Here is a 20,211-nt window from a genome sequence, read left to right as displayed (position 1 = left end):
ACTTTTTGAACGAATGCTTCTCGGGAAGATAACAACATATCTACAGCAAAATAACATAATACCTCACCACCAGTTTGGTTTTCGTGCCAAACATGGCACCATCGAGCAAGTGAATCGCATAACAAATGAGATTAGGAAAGCATTTGAAGATAAAAAATTCTGCTCTGCTATATTTCTTGATATAGCACAAGCTTTTGACAAGGTTTGGCACGCTGGACTTATTTATAAAATCAAGGAACTCACTCCTGACTACTCTCACAAAATACTAGAGTCATATCTTCAGGACAGGAAATTCCATATAAAAGTTGGAAGCCATACAACAGCTAATCTAGACATAAAGGCTGGAGTTCCTCAAGGCAGTGTTCTAGGTCCAATACTTTATATCCTGTTTACTTCGGATATACCAAGCAACTCTCGTCTTGTGACATCTACGTTTGCTGATGACACTGCTGTCCTTAGTTCTCACCAAAATAGATTCATAGCATCTAGGGACTTAATTGAACACCTCGAACTCATTGAAACATGGTTAGCCAACTGGCGCATTCGTGTAAATGAAAGTAAATGCACACATGTAACATTTACCCTACGTAAGGATACATGTCCCCCAGTAACCTTCAACGGCATCACCATTCCGCAATCAAACACCGTATCGTATCTGGGTGTTCATTTGGATAGGAGACTAACTTGGCGTAAACATCTAGAAGCTAAGCGAACGCAAATAAAACTTAAGACGCAAAAAATTCACTGGTTATTGCATAAAAATTCCAAGTTACGGCTAAACCACAAAGTGTTACTCTACAATAGTTTACTTAAGCCAATTTGGAAGTATGGCGCTGAACTATGGGGTAATGCATGTTCCTCCAACATTGAGTTAATTCAGCGTACTCAATCCAGAATCCTTCGTATAATTACTGGGGCTCCGTGGTATATAAGAAGTGATAAAATTCATGAAGATCTGAAAATACCACTAATCAAAGATGAACTCACTAAAATCAAATGCAAATACAAACAAAAACTTGAAATTCATCCGAACCACCTTGCAAGGAATCTATTGCTAACGCGGCCTTCGTCAAGATTACGCAGAAAAGATGTACCAACGCACTGATTCCTTTTTCTATCTTTATATATTTACTTATTATCAACCTTATTTAAACTTTAATTTACTTCAATTTAATATACTTTTTTTTTTCTTTTTCGTTTATTTTTTATTTTTTATTTTATTTTATTTATTTCTTTATTCTTTGCTTTTCATGAAATAACTTTAACTTTAATTATTATCAATTAACTGCAGTTATAATTGTCAGTTCATTTGTTTGCTTTAGTTTTTTTAAGATTTGAATACTTATTGTAAATCTTCTTATAAAAGAGATTCAATAAATAAAATAGATATTTAAAAAAAAAAAAAAAAAATAATAATAAAATTAATTATCTATAACAAAGTTTCTGATCTTTGTCTTATTATTAATTCTTTATTAATTATATTTTATCATTAATGTAATTATTCATATTATTATAAATTTATTATATTGTTTTGATTTACTCCTTCATTTAAAATAGTTCCTTATAAGACAAATATTACATCGAAAAAAAAATAAAAGATAAGAGATAGCCATTTGGCCGTTCTTGTAATAATTCTTTTTATCATTAAATATATTATATAAATAGTACTTTTTTTAATTATATTATTTAATGATTATTATATTTTTTTTATTTATTTAGCACAATCGCTACTGTATTAGAAATAAAATCCCATGTTTATAAGTAATAAACTTTATGGAACCCAAATCGATTCATGTTTTTGAATACAAAACATCGAATCTTATAATAAATTTATAAAACAAATATTTTTTTATATTCACATAATATTGAATATGTAAATAATTACATATTATTGCACTTTATACGTTTACACTGTAAAAACAATTGTGCAGCAAAAAGTGCAATGGTACAATAAAAATGTGCTAATGGTTTCGATAATTATAATTGTAAACATATTATTAATTAGTTTTATGTCATTATATTGATAATTGAATGCTTGTAGGTATTACTTTCATGAAGTGTTGAAATTGAGAATGGAAATTATATGTTGATGAAATATCCTCAACACCCAATACAACGCTACTTTACTATGTATTTAATGAATGAGACTTTAGTTAAGGTCATGCTGGCGATCTTAAAGATCCAACTGTACCTGATGGCCTATTGTGTGTGTTACTGTAAAAGAAGTCAAAGGTTAAAAAACACTTTGAAATTACAATAATTTTTAGAGGACGGTTCTGTATCTGGCCATGTTACTCAATAAAGGAAGTTCCTAGCATAAGGTTTTAACATAAGAGTACTAACTACATTGTTCAAAATGAAGAGTTAGTGATAGATTTTAACGATTTTGGTTAAAGCTGTAAATATTTTGAATTAATTTAAAGTAGGTTATTACGCTGTTGCTATGTGATCTGTTTAGGTATTTTAGCCTGCAAAATTAGAGACTTGGCTAAGTCAATAGACTTACTTGTGGGAAACTTGGTTTACTTTCACTTAAATAAGAAAGTTGTACCTTTTATAGTTGTCTATACGATTTTCACTACAATCTTTTTGGGGGTCCTTCTGGTCTGCATATGAACAACGCTAATCAGTGTTAAATCAACGGTCCATTATTTTAGCTCTAGTGTGTTTTTGGGTGTACAAGTCAGTCATACAAACTTAATCTAAACTAGGTTTACTGGTCTATTGTTTTCCTTTGCGTAGACTCAAATGATTTATAATCATTTTGAACTTTTAATGATGGCCAAAATGCGTTTTTAATGGGAGATCTTGCAACTAAGATCGAAATGTACTGAATATTGACAAAGCAAATTTGAAGCACTTTGTTCATTTTCGTCACAGGGTCGGTTAGTATTATTGAAGGGAGTATTTTAGCATAGTTTCTAACCAAGAGTGATGTGCCAGCCAGCAAACTCACTATTAGATTGACATTTCTAAGAGGTACAAGTAAGACAGATTGTTAAATTTTTAACTATTTAAGATGGACCTACTTGTGTACCATTGTCTTTTTATTGTTGGGGTCTTTACATTTCCTATTACAATGTTTTATATAGAAAGAATTCAACAACCGTTTGCCTAATACCAGTGGTTAGTGCAGGTTTTTAAAATATTCCGACTATATTTTTAAGATAACCAGTCCGGCGTTATATCATCTACATAGCAATTGTCATAAATGCATGTAGAATAGAATAGAAATAAGCAGAGTAACAGCTTCCAACGGAACGGAGCACTGCGACCACGGATGATCTATTGTGCTGTAACAGACCCTAACCGAACAGAAGACATTTCGCCTTCCGCATGAAAGCCAAAATGTCAACCGTTGAAGACCTCCTAATGTCAGAAGTGGAGATTAAATGTTTGTTTGTTTTAGAAGAATTTTATATATAATTTGTGTAATTTTTTAAAATAACATCTGTTGTATCTCATGTTCAGTTGTTCTCATACATAATTTAATTAACGAAAAACAATAAATACAAAATATAATAATATTTTTTATTATTATTTTTGTGATAACAACAATAAAAACACCTTTTAGTTTTCATTTTTAATTATAACATACGATGGAAAAATTTTTATCTTCATCAGACCGATTTGCAAATAAACTATTATAATTGCTAATTAAGACTTAATGATGCATTCATTTCATATATGCATATATATAATTAATGCATTGTTAATATATTTAAATGTTGAAATGTTGAACTTAAATGCAGTAAACTATTTCAACAAAGAGCGATTGTTTTTAATCATTTAATGTAATTACCGATTACAAATAATAACAACAAGAGCGTTGACTCTGCTATTATTTATTACGTATACTTTATTTATAGAATTAATTTAAATTATTAATTGAGAACACAAAGTTCATAGCTGAATCAGTTTAAGAAGCAAGCGATTTATTTCTTTTGAATAATTATAACAACAATAACAATGACAATAACAACAACAAAAACAAAAACATTGCAAAACTATGGCACAACCTTCAGGCAGGCGGCGCTCACCAAAGATTGGCATCGATTATTCACAAAACACATACAAATTGAAAATCAGGCGATTTTGCTTATCAGCAAAAAAAAAAAATGAATAAAATTAGTTGTGCGAGACGGAGCGGTGGGACGCTACGATGACGCGGTTTATTATGATTTTACGTTTTTGAAAGAGCGAAGTACAAAATATTATTTCGCAAATTCATTTTTATTACTTTAAACACATATAAATGGCATATTAAACAAAATTAAAATGAAATTGTTTTAAGGCTTCTTTTTTGCCTTGCAAACTTACTGTAAACAATGGTATATGCTCTCGTATTGTTGTTTTTCTCTTGTTTAAGGTTTTATTATTTTCCGCAATATATATCTTGAATTTATAATTGTATTATTTTCATAAACATTAAGTTTATTATCAGTACTTCACATATTAAATTTAATTTTAAACTTTCCATAGCCAAATAAAAACAAGTCTGCAAATTTTCTTTTCTATGTTTTTCTTTTACATTTTAGTGTTGGTAAACAGGTAAAGTATATATTCATTGAAATTTTAACAGCAATTCACAATAAAATGTAATTGTGTCAGTTTAATTTAAAAATGTTAACTATGTTCATTTTGCGTTTTTCTTTGATATATGAAACAAATTTAATATATATTGTATATTGCAAACTTTGAACACTCTTTTTATAACAATAAAATATATTTATTGTTACAAATATTCCAATATTTATTTATTTATTTAATAAATTGTTAACATTAATTTATTTGATATTAAAAGTATGGCGGGTGTGTCTACGGCCGTGTGCGAGTTCGAGTAAATTGATGCTAAATTTAGTGAAATAGTAAATTATGTCGGTATGGCAGCGAATGTTGACATTTACTAGAATTTTAAGTAGGGTAAATAAGATAAAAATTAGATATTACCATTGTGAAAATTTTATAAGATGTTTAATAACTAAATAAATAAATTTGAAAACTTTTAACAAAAGATAATATATAAGTGCAATAAATAAGTGTTAATAAGTGCAGTGCTAAAAATCCCTAGCAAATTTCAATTTACTTTACCTCAATTTACTCGAACTCGCACACGGCCTATATAAACATTTGCAGCCTATTGAATTATTTATTATATTGTATTTAAAAAACAATTATTTACAATTTATTTATAATTTATTTGTTGCACATGACTACATTTTGTTCTATTTTATAATCATAAGTAATACTTAATGTTCTTTTACAGGTTGTATTTAAAAATAATAATAAAAAAAAACAATTTCTCAACTAAAATTTTTTATATATATATATACACGAAAATAATAAAAACGATAACGATAATAATAAAGACAAAAATCAAATGTTTTATAATTTTTGGTAATATTTTGAATTTATTTTGAATTTGTATAATTTAAATTTTATTTATTTGTTTATCAAAAATTCTTTTTTTCTTGTTTATATTTTAATATTTTTTATAGATAGTTTTCGAACAGTAGTGAATTGCAGCAACAAAATTTTTATTTATTTTTAATTAATTGTATTTTTGACTGACCATACAACTGTGTCTATTATTGCCGAATACCCATTATCAGTGGTCTTGAAATTATAATTGGTATTATATTGTTTTTTGACAGCATATAAAAGGCATGAATATTCTGAGTATTTTTAAAATCGTCAGTCTTTATCACGCAGCGCTGAATGCTTAGGCCGTCCTCAGACTTTCATTCGCAGCTAGCGGGCTTTCAAAACATATAAAATGAAGCTTAAAGAAGGTTTCGATTTATATAATCCACTTTTAAAATTGGATAAAATGAGCAGTTACTAGATAAAAATACACCACCGAGTATGCTGTCTGTATTGGAATTAGTTTTAAAATATAATTAATCTGAAATAATATCAAAATATAAATAACAATTGTTTCTTCATAGTTTTACATGCAGCTTCGCTATATCACTTCACTTGTGTTCGACATCCATATATGATTTCAAGAATTATCTGAAGTATAACCTATTTTTTTTTATTATATCAAATAAATTATATGTATGTATTTGGTTTTTATTTCAAATGAATTAGTTTTACGAATTTCATAGTAAATATATCAAATGAATTATGAAATGTGATTGTAAAACTTTAGAGCTCAAATTTGTATTCGATATAAAACATATAAAAATCGAAGGTTTTAACGAAACTTGTAACCGAAATGAATATTTCAATAAATGGTTACTCATTGCGAAATTTTAAATTCGAATTTGCATTGATTTTGACTACATCACTAGTCGCTGCTGCGAAATTTTATTTCAGTTCTTCGGAGAACTTCGTTGTGTATGGTTTGCTGTCGTTGTCTGGACGGGATTGTGAATAAGAATACATGAAAGAATAATAAAATAAAAAGAACTGACAAATTGTTAAACAGCAAAAGTGAAACAAGTGTGTTCAATTAATTCAAAATTAACAAGTGCTGGTCTCAATATTTTGATATATTGGTACGCAAAATAAACATTGACGGCGACTACATGTAAGTACATTTTACCCTATTCAATTTTGAAATTCTGCAACTGTCGTCCTTCATTTTGTGTGTACATGTAATAATTGCATTTTTCTTCCTATCTACGTATGAGCGAGCATTCTGTTACTATGTACCATTTCTTCTGCAACCTCTTATTTAACCTTTTATTGATTAATAACTTATAAATATTATATTATCAAAATAAATTCAAGTCTATATAGAAAAATAATATCGACTTCAAATACGCACAACGATTTTGAGTTAATATATCTTGAATATGTGTTTTGGCCTACAATTACGCAGTTATATATATTTTAATGTTTAATCAAAAAAGAAATGTTCAAATCATATGTTTTTCTGTGGTCAATTCTGTGCTTTTACAATAAAACAAAAACAACAATACATTTTATATAAATTTTTATTTATTCTGCTTTTATGTTTTTATCATTTATTTTTTCTTCACTAATCTTTGTCAATTCTTTGTTTTCATTTGTTTTTTTACTTGGCTACGTTGCTATGCTTTTTTATGTACAGTGGCGGTTAGGACTTTTTAATAATATCTTAGAAAAAAAATTAGTTGTGTAAATTTCGTTTTATAAATATTTTTTTTAATAAGTTTTTAATTTTAAAAAAAGTTACATTTATTAGTTTGGTCTAAAATTTTTTATTATATATGACTCTAGTCTAAAAATTGAAGTGGTATATTTAGAAATATAATCAAAACTCTTATAATAAATAATAAGAATTATTATTGTTGATGAAGATGGTCTACGAAGTATATCGAACTATTTTTTATATAAATAATTTTTTATAAAAAATAAAAATATAATTAATTATTAATTATGTTAATTAATTAATATAATGTAATTTTTATTTAAAAACACATAATTTTATATGTTAAATACTCGAGATCTATAAAGAAACAATAAAAAAAAATTGAATTTTGGACGTATTAATAATATATTACGAATAAATAAGTGTATTTTTTTTTTTAAATTTATATGTGTTAAATAAATGACCTAAGCCTGATGAAAATTGAGAACTTATTAATAAAATTGGTCATATTACCAATTTCTTATAAATATTTTTTTTTATAATTTTTAATTTCACTTTAAAAATGTATAATCTACAAGTATTAACATAACTATAAGACAGGTTTCACTAATTAGATAGATTTAATGTTTAAAGGGTTGCTGCATATTCTACATTGCCTAGGCTTTAGGTTATGAATGGAAAATCCAGCAGAAACAATACGGTAGTCAAAAAAATCTTACTGAGCTAACAGCAAAATATAAACTATTATTAAACTGATATTTAATTAAATTAATTTCTTTTCGATGATACAAACTTTAAAAATATGTACATATATATGCTGATATAAATTACAAATTGTACCAAACATAGAACGATAGAATTAATTACACAAACCAAGTTGTTGTTGTTGTTATAATCCTTATCAATTTACATATGGATAAACCATGGAATGTCATATTGCTTTTCGTTTGTGATACCACAAAAGGTTTCGTTATGTAGACTGGTAGCTTCTCAGAACTGAACATATGGTTGATGTCAGCAACGTGAAAAGTTTAGACAAATTGTCTAATTGGATCCATATATTATTTATAATGAATGTTTTTTTATATGCTTATACATTTCAATGCAAGCTGTTGGATACATCTTCCTTGTTCTATCAATTTGATTGTAAATCAAACTTTTCAGTATTCATTTTTTCGTGTACCATGTGATGTTTGTCACTATTTACTTAATATATTTTTAGTTGTTTTAATTACTCAGTTAAAAAGAGCAAATTATGATGACTTAACGTTATTTGATAAACTTAAGACATGGTACGTAATCATTCTTTGGAATCAAATGAAGATAATAAACTTAAAATTACCATATATAGTGCGTATCAGATAATCATTATAAAAAAATTATTAGTCATTTAATTTGTAAATGTTGCTATGAGGATAAAATTGATTATTTATATAACTTTTTATGACTTCCAGATAATTTTGTCATTTTAAATGTTATATTTATACATATTTATATATATGTATTATTTACTTTAGATATATTAAGTGAAAACATTGGTAGTTGTGCGACAATTTTTTAATAAATACGGTCTTATTGTGGTGAAATAAAAGCAAAGCATTTTGATGAGTTAGTATTATGATGATTAATTCTTATCTGAGCTATTGGCTAATAGAGATAGAATTAAATTATATGAGTTATTACTTCTTAAAACTCTTATTTCTAGAGTTTTTTTATTATTTTGTTGAATGTTTTTTTAATTGTTAGCCTGCTAACTTCCAAATTTAGTATTTTTTTATTATGAAAACATTTTTATTAAATTTAATTATTTTTACCAAAAGGTACTTTTCTAATAAAGACAAAGAATGTATTTGTTTTGTTTCTTGTTTTGTTTTGCTATTCGATTCCTTGTAACTTTAAAAAGAAAATATTTTTATTGATATAAATTATTATATTTCTTTTAATTATACATTTATTTACTATATTATCCGCATGTATCTTAAAGTGTATAAAAATGCACTTTGTACGTATTATCAATTATAAACAATTAATTATCAATTATCAAAGTTAATTATTAAAGTTTTCTTTATATACAGAGTGTTTTTCATTACATTAACATTAAAAAATGATTCCATAGTCCGAGATATCCAAAAAGACATGAAATTTATTTTAGAAGCTTACGCGTAAAAAACTAGTCAAAAAAATCCTTAATACTGGATCCACGCGATATTTCTGTTTGTAATTTTAGCTGTCAAAAATTTTCATTTTACATTAAAAGTAACAACAATTGACAGTTAAAACTACAAACACGACAGCTGAAATTACAAACAAAACTAACGTGTAAATCCAATATAACATCTCTAACATAATTCATCTTAAAAGCTCAATTTTAATATGATAACTAATATGTTAAGTACTGAAATGGCTTTGCATATTATATGTATTTCTTTTAATTTTCATATATTTTTATTATATTCACATATAACTCAAGTACGTTAACTATAGCTGCACTTTATTCTCGAAGTAAACCCTTAACTTTGAACTTTTGTCACATTTTTGAAATATGAAACGCTACTGTTTAACATAATGCAGCAGCAGCTGTTTCTCTCTTTTGTTATTGTTTTACATATTCTTCTGTCCTTGATTATATTTTCTGTTGCTTGTTGTGCCTCTGTTTTTTTTCCATTGTTTTGTTTTGCTTTTACGCTCTTTCTCAAATTGCACAGAGCTGCCAGTAAATGTGTTAATGATTTACACAAAATAAGTGTTTGTGTGTGGCCTTTAAAATTTATGTTATTCTAATGAATATATGCTTAATTCTTAAAAGTTATATACATATTTAAGCTAAATATTTTAAAAAAATTTTTTTTTTTTGTATATTTAATATGTTATTTTAAATATTTTCATATAAAACCTTACATATACTCTCCTGCATTAGTGAACATCTTACACAAAAAAGGTACAAAATTTGTGTATAAAGTACAAAATGGCAGAACAAATTTTTACAGCTCTCAATCTGCAGTCCAGTTAATTTTTGAACTTCGTGGAATCAATTTTAATTCAAATCTAAGGTTTTGCAAGATATTTTCAAAATAAAAATAATATATTTAAATAAATAAACTTTAACGAATTTACAAATTTATTTTTTATTCTTATTTATTATTGTATTTTGTAAGTTTAAGTGCAGTAATTAAATTTTTGTACTTTAATCTAGAATTCACAGTGTGTAATAATAATTATTTAAATTTTGTTATCATTATTTTAATTATAAAACACTTACAAAAATTGATTTATATCATTTTTCTTTTTAATTATGAGCCAATGTCTTTATAATTAAAAATTATTTCATCTAAAGCCCGTGCCCGTGCCCGTGCAAGCAACAAAATACAACAACAATTTTGTATTTCAAAATTTTTATATTTTGCTCATGCGTATGTATGTAGTGTAAGTGTGTGTTTATCACGAAGGTGGTGATGAGGAGTTTAACAAAAAAAAAAAAAGTATACAACAACAATTCAAACAAATTGGAAAAGTGGCTGACAACATTAACAAGAACAACAAAAACAGCACAAAAAGAATTGGGTTTTTTTTAGTTTTGTTGCGCAAAGAAAAACAAATACAAAAATAGTATAAAGATTATAAGAAAAAAGAGTTTCTTAAATATAAATAAATTGTTGACACCTGATTTTTAAACATTCATCGAATGCAATATATATTATTAGCAATTCAAAAAAAAAAAATTAAATGTGTAAAATATTTAATTTGTGTTTGTGTTCTTTGCTTTGTAGGCAGCAAAATTATTTTTATTACAAATTGCCATATAAACAGATCTTCTTCTTCAAATTAAATCGTACTTCAAATTAATTGTATGTTATTGTCATTCATTATTCATATCTAAATTATACCACCCACAAACTTTTTTGTCCCCCCCCACCATTACACAAATGTTTTAAGTTAATTACCTTTAGAATTCAGTTGGCCAGACAAAAAAGAACACACAAGTTCGTTCGTTCGTGCATTTGTAAGAACGCAACTACGACAACAACAACAACAACAACAAAAACGACAACAGCAAGAAGAACAACAATAACAAAAACGTTCATAGAAACAAAGAAAGCGCACAACTTCTTTGTTCTGTTCTTTGCTTAAATAGAATTATTTATATTATATTAGGAGACATCATGACCAATTCTATTTATTTGTTTACCTAGTATGGGCAAATAATCTGTGTAATTTGATATTAAAGGCAATTAAATAAAATATTGTTTATTTTCATCTAAATAAAAATGTTTAAAATTTCATTTACCAGTTAATTTTATTGTTTTTTTTTCTCTTTGCTTCAAATTCATTTTTTTGTTTTTGGTTTGGTTTTACTTTCAAACCAAACTCCGCGACAAAATAAAACAATTTATGCCCGTAGCATATTTATGTACGTATGTATTGATGTTGATGTATGTCGTAATTTTTTTTATCGCTACAATGTTGTTGCCCTAAATAAATTGTACATTTGTAGCAATGGTGCAATATATTTACGCGTCACTCAACAATATTAAAATTTCAACAGATGTGTGGGTCGGACAGTGCGATTACAACGGACGAAAAATGTAGACAAATAGTCTAGGGTTTTCAAAAATGAAAATAAAAACTATCTTTCAAATTTGTTAAGTTTTATTAAAAAATTAGAATTTAGAGTATAAAAGTTACTCAAAATTTGTTGCATATATAAATGACATTGTCGGGAAAGTGCTGTTCTAAATTTTTTAAATAATATTAATCAGATATACATAATATATACATTTAATATGGTTTTACCATCTTTTCGGAAAGCTTTAATTTCCTAATTAATAAAATAATCCACTTTAACCCATTAAGTATTAAAAAATATTCAAAGCTAGCCGTGTGGTGCTCCAAAATGTGTTAATACTAGATTCGCACGAGAATTTTGTTTGTAATATTAACTGTCAAAAATTTTAAACTGACATCTGTAATCAAAAAGCAAAAACATCGATTCACACAACAAATCATTGTAATTTGATTATCTGATTTATCATATATCCACACTTTTCAACTACTTTTGAAAAATATTTACTTTGCATATATGATATATAAGAGTTTTATTTCATTTTACATTGAAATCTTATTCATTCCTGAAAACTATTCACAATAGTGCAAGTTTTTTACTTTACTACTATGTTCAGACAGCCAAATTTCCTTAATTTCATAAAAATGGAATTAAGTTAGTTTCGAAAGTGTTCATACTGGCCCAAATTAAGGAAATCATATATTTTTTGTTTATAAATCGAATGTTAAAAATTACATGCTCCAAACACCATTTGTATCTGGAAAATTTAAAATAGATTATTATAATTATGAAGGATTGCCATCCGTAGTTTTATTAGCTTTAGTGGATTTCAGGTATGTGAATTATTATTTTTCAGTCTATTTTAAATTAATAACAGTTACAGTTTTTTCTGTTTATTCTAATTAAAAAATTTGCAATACTTATAACAATTTTTCCCGATTTCATTAAAGTCAACTATTACTGACATTTATTTAAAAAAAAACGAAAATTTTTCGTTATCTAACCTTTATCTTTTGCTTAAAATTTATCTTATACATAGTTGCATTTAAAATGTCCCTTTATTTTAACCGTGCCCGTGCCCGTGCAAGCAACAAAATACAACAACAATTTTGTATTTCAAAATTTTTATATTTTGCTCATGCGTATGTATGTAGTGTAAGTGTGTGTTTATCACGAAGGTGGTGATGAGGAGTTTAACAAAAAAAAAAAAAGTATACAACAACAATTCAAACAAATTGGAAAAGTGGCTGACAACATTAACAAGAACAACAAAAACAGCACAAAAAGAATTGGGTTTTTTTTAGTTTTGTTGCGCAAAGAAAAACAAATACAAAAATAGTATAAAGATTATAAGAAAAAAGAGTTTCTTAAATATAAATAAATTGTTGACACCTGATTTTTAAACATTCATCGAATGCAATATATATTATTAGCAATTCAAAAAAAAAAAATTAAATGTGTAAAATATTTAATTTGTGTTTGTGTTCTTTGCTTTGTAGGCAGCAAAATTATTTTTATTACAAATTGCCATATAAACAGATCTTCTTCTTCAAATTAAATCGTACTTCAAATTAATTGTATGTTATTGTCATTCATTATTCATATCTAAATTATACCACCCACAAACTTTTTTGTCCCCCCCCACCATTACACAAATGTTTTAAGTTAATTACCTTTAGAATTCAGTTGGCCAGACAAAAAAGAACACACAAGTTCGTTCGTTCGTGCATTTGTAAGAACGCAACTACGACAACAACAACAACAACAACAAAAACGACAACAGCAAGAAGAACAACAATAACAAAAACGTTCATAGAAACAAAGAAAGCGCACAACTTCTTTGTTCTGTTCTTTGCTTAAATAGAATTATTTATATTATATTAGGAGACATCATGACCAATTCTATTTATTTGTTTACCTAGTATGGGCAAATAATCTGTGTAAATTGATATTAAAGGCAATTAAATAAAATATTGTTTATTTTCATCTAAATAAAAATGTTTAAAATTTCATTTACCAGTTAATTTTATTGTTTTTTTTTTTGCTTCAAATTCATTTTTTTTTTGTTTTTGGTTTGGTTTTACTTTCAAACCAAACTCCGCGACAAAATAAAACAATTTATGCCCGCAGCATATTTATGTACGTATGTATTGTTGTTGATGTATGTCGTAATTTTTTTTATCGCTACAATGTTGTTGCCCTAAATAAATTGTACATTTGTAGCAATGGTGCAATATATTTACGCGTCACTCAACAATATTAAAATTTCAACAGATGTGTGGGTCGGACAGTGCGATTACAACGGACGAAAAATGTAGACAAATAGTCTAGGGTTTTCAAAAATGAAAATAAAAACTATCTTTCAAATTTGTTAAGTTTTATTAAAAAATTAGAATTTAGAGTATAAAAGTTACTCAAAATTTGTTGCATATATAAATGACATTGTCGGGAAAGTGCTGTTCTAAATTTTTTAAATAATATTAATCAGATATACATAATATATACATTTAATATGGTTTTACCATCTTTTCGGAAAGCTTTAATTTCCTAATTAATAAAATAATCCACTTTAACCCATTAAGTATTAAAAAATATTCAAAGCTAGCCGTGTGGTGCTCCAAAATGTGTTAATACTAGATTCGCACGAGAATTTTGTTTGTAATATTAACTGTCAAAAATTTTAAACTGACATCTGTAATCAAAAAGCAAAAACATCGATTCACACAACAAATCATTGTAATTTGATTATCTGATTTATCATATATCCACACTTTTCAACTACTTTTGAAAAATATTTACTTTGCATATATGATATATAAGAGTTTTATTTCATTTTACATTGAAATCTTATTCATTCCTGAAAACTATTCACAATAGTGCAAGTTTTTTACTTTACTACTATGTTCAGACAGCCAAATTTCCTTAATTTCATAAAAATGGAATTAAGTTAGTTTCGAAAGTGTTCATACTGGCCCAAATTAAGGAAATCATATATTTTTTGTTTATAAATCGAATGTTAAAAATTACATGCTCCAAACACCATTTGTATCTGGAAAATTTAAAATAGATTATTATAATTATGAAGGATTGCCATCCGTAGTTTTATTAGCTTTAGTGGATTTCAGGTATGTGAATTATTATTTTTCAGTCTATTTTAAATTAATAACAGTTACAGTTTTTTCTGTTTATTCTAATTAAAAAATTTGCAATACTTATAACAATTTTTCCCGATTTCATTAAAGTCAACTATTACTGACATTTATTTAAAAAAAAACGAAAATTTTTCGTTATCTAACCTTTATCTTTTGCTTAAAATTTATCTTATACATAGTTGCATTTAAAATGTCCCTTTATTTTAACCTTCGTTTCAAGGAAATTAAGTCCATTTTCCTTAATTTCGCTCTAACCTTAAAACTGTATTTTGTATGGAAAAAACAACTTAATTTCGCTGAAACAAAGATAAAATAAAGATTTTTGCGAAAGTAAGGTGTGTCTAAACTTAGAACACAGAACTGTAAACTGTCCAAGTTAAAATTAACTTGGTTTTGCAGAAATTTCGATTCAATTGTGTTTTAAGCTACCAAAATTCCCATACAAATCTTCCTGATTTCAAATTGTTTTGTTGTCGAAATTTAGAATAATTGCAAATGGCAACTAAAATTACACACAAAACTCTCGTGTAAATCTAGTATAATATACTACGATTAAGAAAACGAGGTTAAGTTAATATGCATTTTTAATCTACATCGTTTACATTATACATTGGAGATTAATTTTGCCATTTGACGTCACAAAATTTGTATTTAATCTGCTATAGTTCCGTCTCCTTGTATTGAATTTCTGTCAATAAAACATTTAATTACAACAAAGACGTAGCGAACGTAAAAAACGTAAGCGGGAGAACGTGAAAAATAACAAGGGAAAGCAGGTTACCTAAACTGGGAGACGCTGAAATATTGATTAATTAAGGGAGTTATGCACAACCCATAAAAAACTATAAGAACACAAAAGACGTAGCAAACGCTCAAAACGTAAACGGGAGAACCAGAATACTGACTAGTTAAGTAGTTATGAGAGATCACAAAACATAAAGAGCATAAAAACACAAACAACAAAACTTTAATCCGATCACTTAACAACTCGCACATCAGTCTTTATCGGCGAAAGACTAAAAAAATTATTGATAAACGTATGTCCCACCCTAGTTTGCGTGATATATAAAACTGTCGATATCTTGCATCGACACCTATTACAACATCAACAATGATTAGTATTAACAAATAATAACCGCACTCTATATTAAAGCTGTGTTTTCTTCGAACCACAATTACTTTGTAACAAAGTTTTCGTCACTCCCTTTTTCAACAATCCGTCTTCACTCCTTTTCCCTTAATGTCACACACCGTGTCTTAACCTATGTATGTATGCGCTTTATTTCATATTTCCTACTCTATATGTGCTCGTATGTTACAATAACAACAATATAGTGAAAAGTGGAGTTTTCTATGTGACTTAGAATCTGAGCGACAGAGTTCCGAACGAAACGCTGCAGAAGAAGCAAAATTCAAAAAATCTTGTTAAGTTAAAAGTAAATATTGATTAGTTTTTATTTTCTTTTTACTTTCTCAAGAGTACTTTTTTCATAGAGTTCGTTCCATCAGGTCTAACAGTTAATGGGTTTTTCTTTTTCTCTCTTGTTGTTTTGAAGCCTTTGATCTCTCGTATTCGATTAGAATATGTTAGTATTTGTAGTATAATAAGGAGTCATCTTATCGATCGGACATATGGTTGAAAATTTTAATAATAAGTAGTCATCTTATTGATCGGACTTATGGTTGAAAATTCACATTTTAACTCTTGACGTCACACTGTATTCACTTGATTTGGAAAAAATGACTTACCAATAATAGAAAAGCATTTCGTGAGAGTAAAAACCATCTAAAATGCTTGTATTCACACCCTAACGGTTGTTGTTGTTGTAGCCCGCAAGAATCTATAAAGCAAATAACATAAAAGGAATAACAAGATGTATTTATGGGTTGAGATGGGGATAGGTATTGGTAGCGTGCGTGGGGAGGAGATTCTTTAGAATTGAGAATAGATTGGGTGGGATTTTCTGCTTGTGTGTGTAGTTTCTTTTAGGTGTACTCACTTGCTCGTCTAACTGAACGAGTGATTCGGTTGTTCTTGAAACCTGAAGATGATCTTGGTATACGATCTAAAACACTTATTGAGTATGTTTTTAGATTCTATAAATTATTTTATTCAGTCGGGAGGGAACTATTTTAACAAAATCTTCAGACAAAAACCAAGATATTGAAGATAACAGAAAAATAAGTTTAAAATCGGTTTTGTTTTTTTAAGAATTGTAGCTTTTATTGCGAGCGTTATTTTTAGTATATTTCTATATGTATTTCGGCAAACTTGCTTCTTTGCCTTCATCCGGAAAATTCCTAATAAAAATTGGTGTTCAACAAATAATTTGAGTTGCTTTTTCCTAGTTTCTATTTATAATAGTAATTGAAAGTCCTGAGTTTTTCTACATATACGGTAACACAGTACGCCAATAGGCCTAAGTGGATCCACCAGGGATCGCCGGTATAACCTAACCTGACCTAATAGGAAGTAATTGTCTAGTTATATTCCTTTATACATGGCTTATTCGTTAGTTTTTTTCGTAACAAGTTTTTTAAAACTTTAAATTATATACATATATATGTATATATTTGTATGTCTGTATGTATTTCATAACCTTTACTAAGGGTTAAAGTATAAATTCTTATACTTATGATATATTGCTTATGGGTCTTTATGTCAACCTATTTTTTTTGCTTATATTGTTACTTTAAAGTGATGACGTCAAAACGCCTCTTAATTAAAATAACACAAATATGTTCTCAAATATGTAAGCGCTTGTATGAGTATTAATGTTTTTTGTGAACTATTATTTTTTTATTTTTTTAATATTTTTTCTTCTTTTTTTTTTTGAAATATTTTAGTCTGAATACCACTTTTATTCATTCTTTTGATTTGCGTATTTTTTGGTTCAACTCAACGCTGTAAAGTATGCTTGTTTTAAATACGTATTTTAATGCTCCATAACTCTTACCCAAATACCTACACCATCTATCCTTGTAAGCTGATGGTGTTAGTCCCCTACCCCGAAAAACGAACCGAAGATGCATGCATATTTAACTTTTCACGTAGGTGCAAGCAAGTTCGCTGCCTAGTGCTGCTGCAGTCTTCACTAGCGTTGCTGTTGACCCAATTTATTTATTTAGGTTTTGAATACGTTGCATTAAGGTTGCCAACGTAGCATTTTTTTCTCACTACACATACACACACACGCATACACTGCAAGCATGCATTTGCATGTCATGGCACATTGTATGTGCTTTGAATTATTATGTGCAAGGTTTGAGGTGTACACTATTGAATTCCTTATATATAAAATAAAATATTTATATTGTTGTCTAAAAATAATATTTATAAATCGTAGGCATTAAGTTTTTTATATAAATATTTATTATATATAGTATATAATAATACATACTTTAAATATTTATTTTTACAAATTCTTTTAAATAAATAAATTATTTATAGTTTTTATTTATATTTTGCAGTTTGTGGTCGAGTTGTGATTTTGCTGCATCTCAGCCGTGAATATAACAACAATTTACATCCCGTCCAAAGGATAGCAGGTAAAAGTACATCAATTTGCAGAGAAAATGTCTTCACCAAGTGCTGGCAAACGTCGTATGGATAACGATGTCATCAAACTGATTGAATCGAAGCATGAGGTTACCATACTCGGTGGTCTTAATGAATTTCATGTAAAATTTTTTGGGCCTAATGGTACGCCGTATGAAGGTGGTGTTTGGAAGGTGCGTGTCTACTTGCCCGATAATTATCCATTCAAATCGCCTAGTATAGGTTTTGTTAATAAAATATATCATCCAAATATTGATGAGCAATCGGGCACAGTTTGTCTTGATGTGATCAATCAAGCGTGGACTGCACTATATGACTTGTCGAATATTTTCGAATCCTTTTTACCACAATTGTTGACATATCCAAATCCAGTGGATCCATTAAATCGTGATGCGGCAGCGTTGTTTTTGCATGAACCGGAAGAATATCATCGTAAAGTAGCAGACTATGTGCAACGGTATGCAACTGAGGAAGCGTTACGTGCCGCACAGCAAGACCGAGATAGCAGTGATAGTGAGTCGAGCATGTCTGATTATAGTGAAGATGAAGCAAGAGACATGGAATTATAATATCCGGTTATTATTAAGCTTATGATGTCAATCTGAATTTTTTAACTCATTTATCGCAAAACGAGACACCAACTATACACTCAAAAAACTCTTTTTCATATTAACAGTAGCAACATTTACTTCAAAACCCAAAACAAACATACATATTTTATATACTAAATTAGTGCAATTTATTTTTTATTTGTATAAAATTATTTTATCTGAAGTTTATCTGAATTTGTCAAAATGGAGCATATTTTTAATTTGTAAAAAATTTTTTGTTTTTCTGCTATTGCTAAATAATAATAAATTAAGTATTTTAAATTGAGAATTAAGTTGTTAAATGTTTTTACTTTTATTTATCATATATTTATATCAATTTGTATTCTTGTATTCTTGACAACAGTTGATTTAGTTAGAAAATTGTTTTTTGTTTTTCTTTGTTATGTTAATAAATTTATTAAATTTAGTAAAAAAAATATTCATTTATTTTTAAAAGGAAAATTTTGAAAAATATGTAAAAAACTTTTATATAAATTGTTCATATATACGAAAGTACCACAAACCATCCAAATACAAAAAGTTCATTAAATAGAAATATATGCATAAAAGTCGTACATACATATATAGTCAGAAAACATATATACAGTTTTTAAGTAAACTTCAATTAATCTTAATGAAAGTATACACACAAATGGCATTAATAACCAGAAAACAGAATTGTTTCTTAGAATTATGAAAGACAAAACCAAAATATAATAAAACTATAATGTTATATATATATTAGATTACACTTGAACGTATTTGTAAATTTAAGCGCATTTTTAAATTAATTTAAAAATTTTCAAAGAATCAAATACGCTTTAATAATATTTGCAGAATATACTAGTGTAACAGATGTATATACCAAGAAAAAAAAACCAATAAAATAATAAATATGAGCTAATGTTATGTAAAAACAAATTAAAATGTAATAGTTAAAATAATTTTTTTTTAAATATTCAACAGTTTAATATATCCAAATGAATAGATAAGAAATATAATACAACATAAATATGCATTCAGTAATACAGTTTTCAATGTTTAGTAGTGCAATAATATAAACGCAAGTTATTCAAATAAACGATTTTTGTATAATTAATAAATTTAAAAATATTTTAATTTTGTTAAACATCCAAAAAATTATTTACTAATGAATAATTTATATCTGAAAGATTCCTAAAACTATTTACTTTATTCTTAATATTTTCTTATTTTTTGGCATATGTTTTATTTATAATATTAACTATGACTAGAGTGAAATAATGCTC

The 20,211-nt window shown here is 27.0% G+C and overlaps 1 protein-coding gene across 3 annotated transcripts; it reads left to right on the top strand.

Annotated features, from left to right (window-relative positions):
- The first annotated feature begins 6,220 nt into the window (after positions 1–6,220).
- Positions 6,221–20,042, top strand: LOC119670705 (ubiquitin-conjugating enzyme E2 H). Of its 3 annotated transcripts, none has more exons than XM_038081084.1 (2): positions 6,221–6,535; positions 18,266–20,042. In XM_038081084.1, exon 2 carries the CDS (start codon positions 18,371–18,373, stop codon positions 18,920–18,922), a length of 552 nt encoding a protein of 183 aa, XP_037937012.1. In that variant the 5' UTR covers positions 6,221–6,535; positions 18,266–18,370; the 3' UTR covers positions 18,923–20,042. The 3 variants fall into 3 exon arrangements, with proteins under 3 accessions (XP_037937012.1, XP_037937013.1, XP_037937014.1); XM_038081085.1 differs by lacking the exon at positions 6,221–6,535 and adding an exon at positions 10,061–10,131; XM_038081086.1 differs by lacking the exon at positions 6,221–6,535 and adding an exon at positions 10,091–10,231.
- The last annotated feature ends 169 nt before the right edge of the window (positions 20,043–20,211 follow it).

This window comes from Teleopsis dalmanni, chromosome 1 (assembly GCF_002237135.1).
Source record: "Teleopsis dalmanni isolate 2A chromosome 1, ASM223713v2, whole genome shotgun sequence".
NCBI classification, from domain to species: Eukaryota; Metazoa; Arthropoda; class Insecta; order Diptera; family Diopsidae; genus Teleopsis; species Teleopsis dalmanni.
This window is presented reverse-complemented; position numbering and strand designations above follow the sequence as displayed.

What these genes read in the sequence shown, in the direction of transcription:
- LOC119670705 (XM_038081084.1), top strand. Translation starts at nt 18,371, where the DNA reads ATGTCTTCACCAAGTGCTGGCAAACGTCGTATGGATAACGATGTCATC.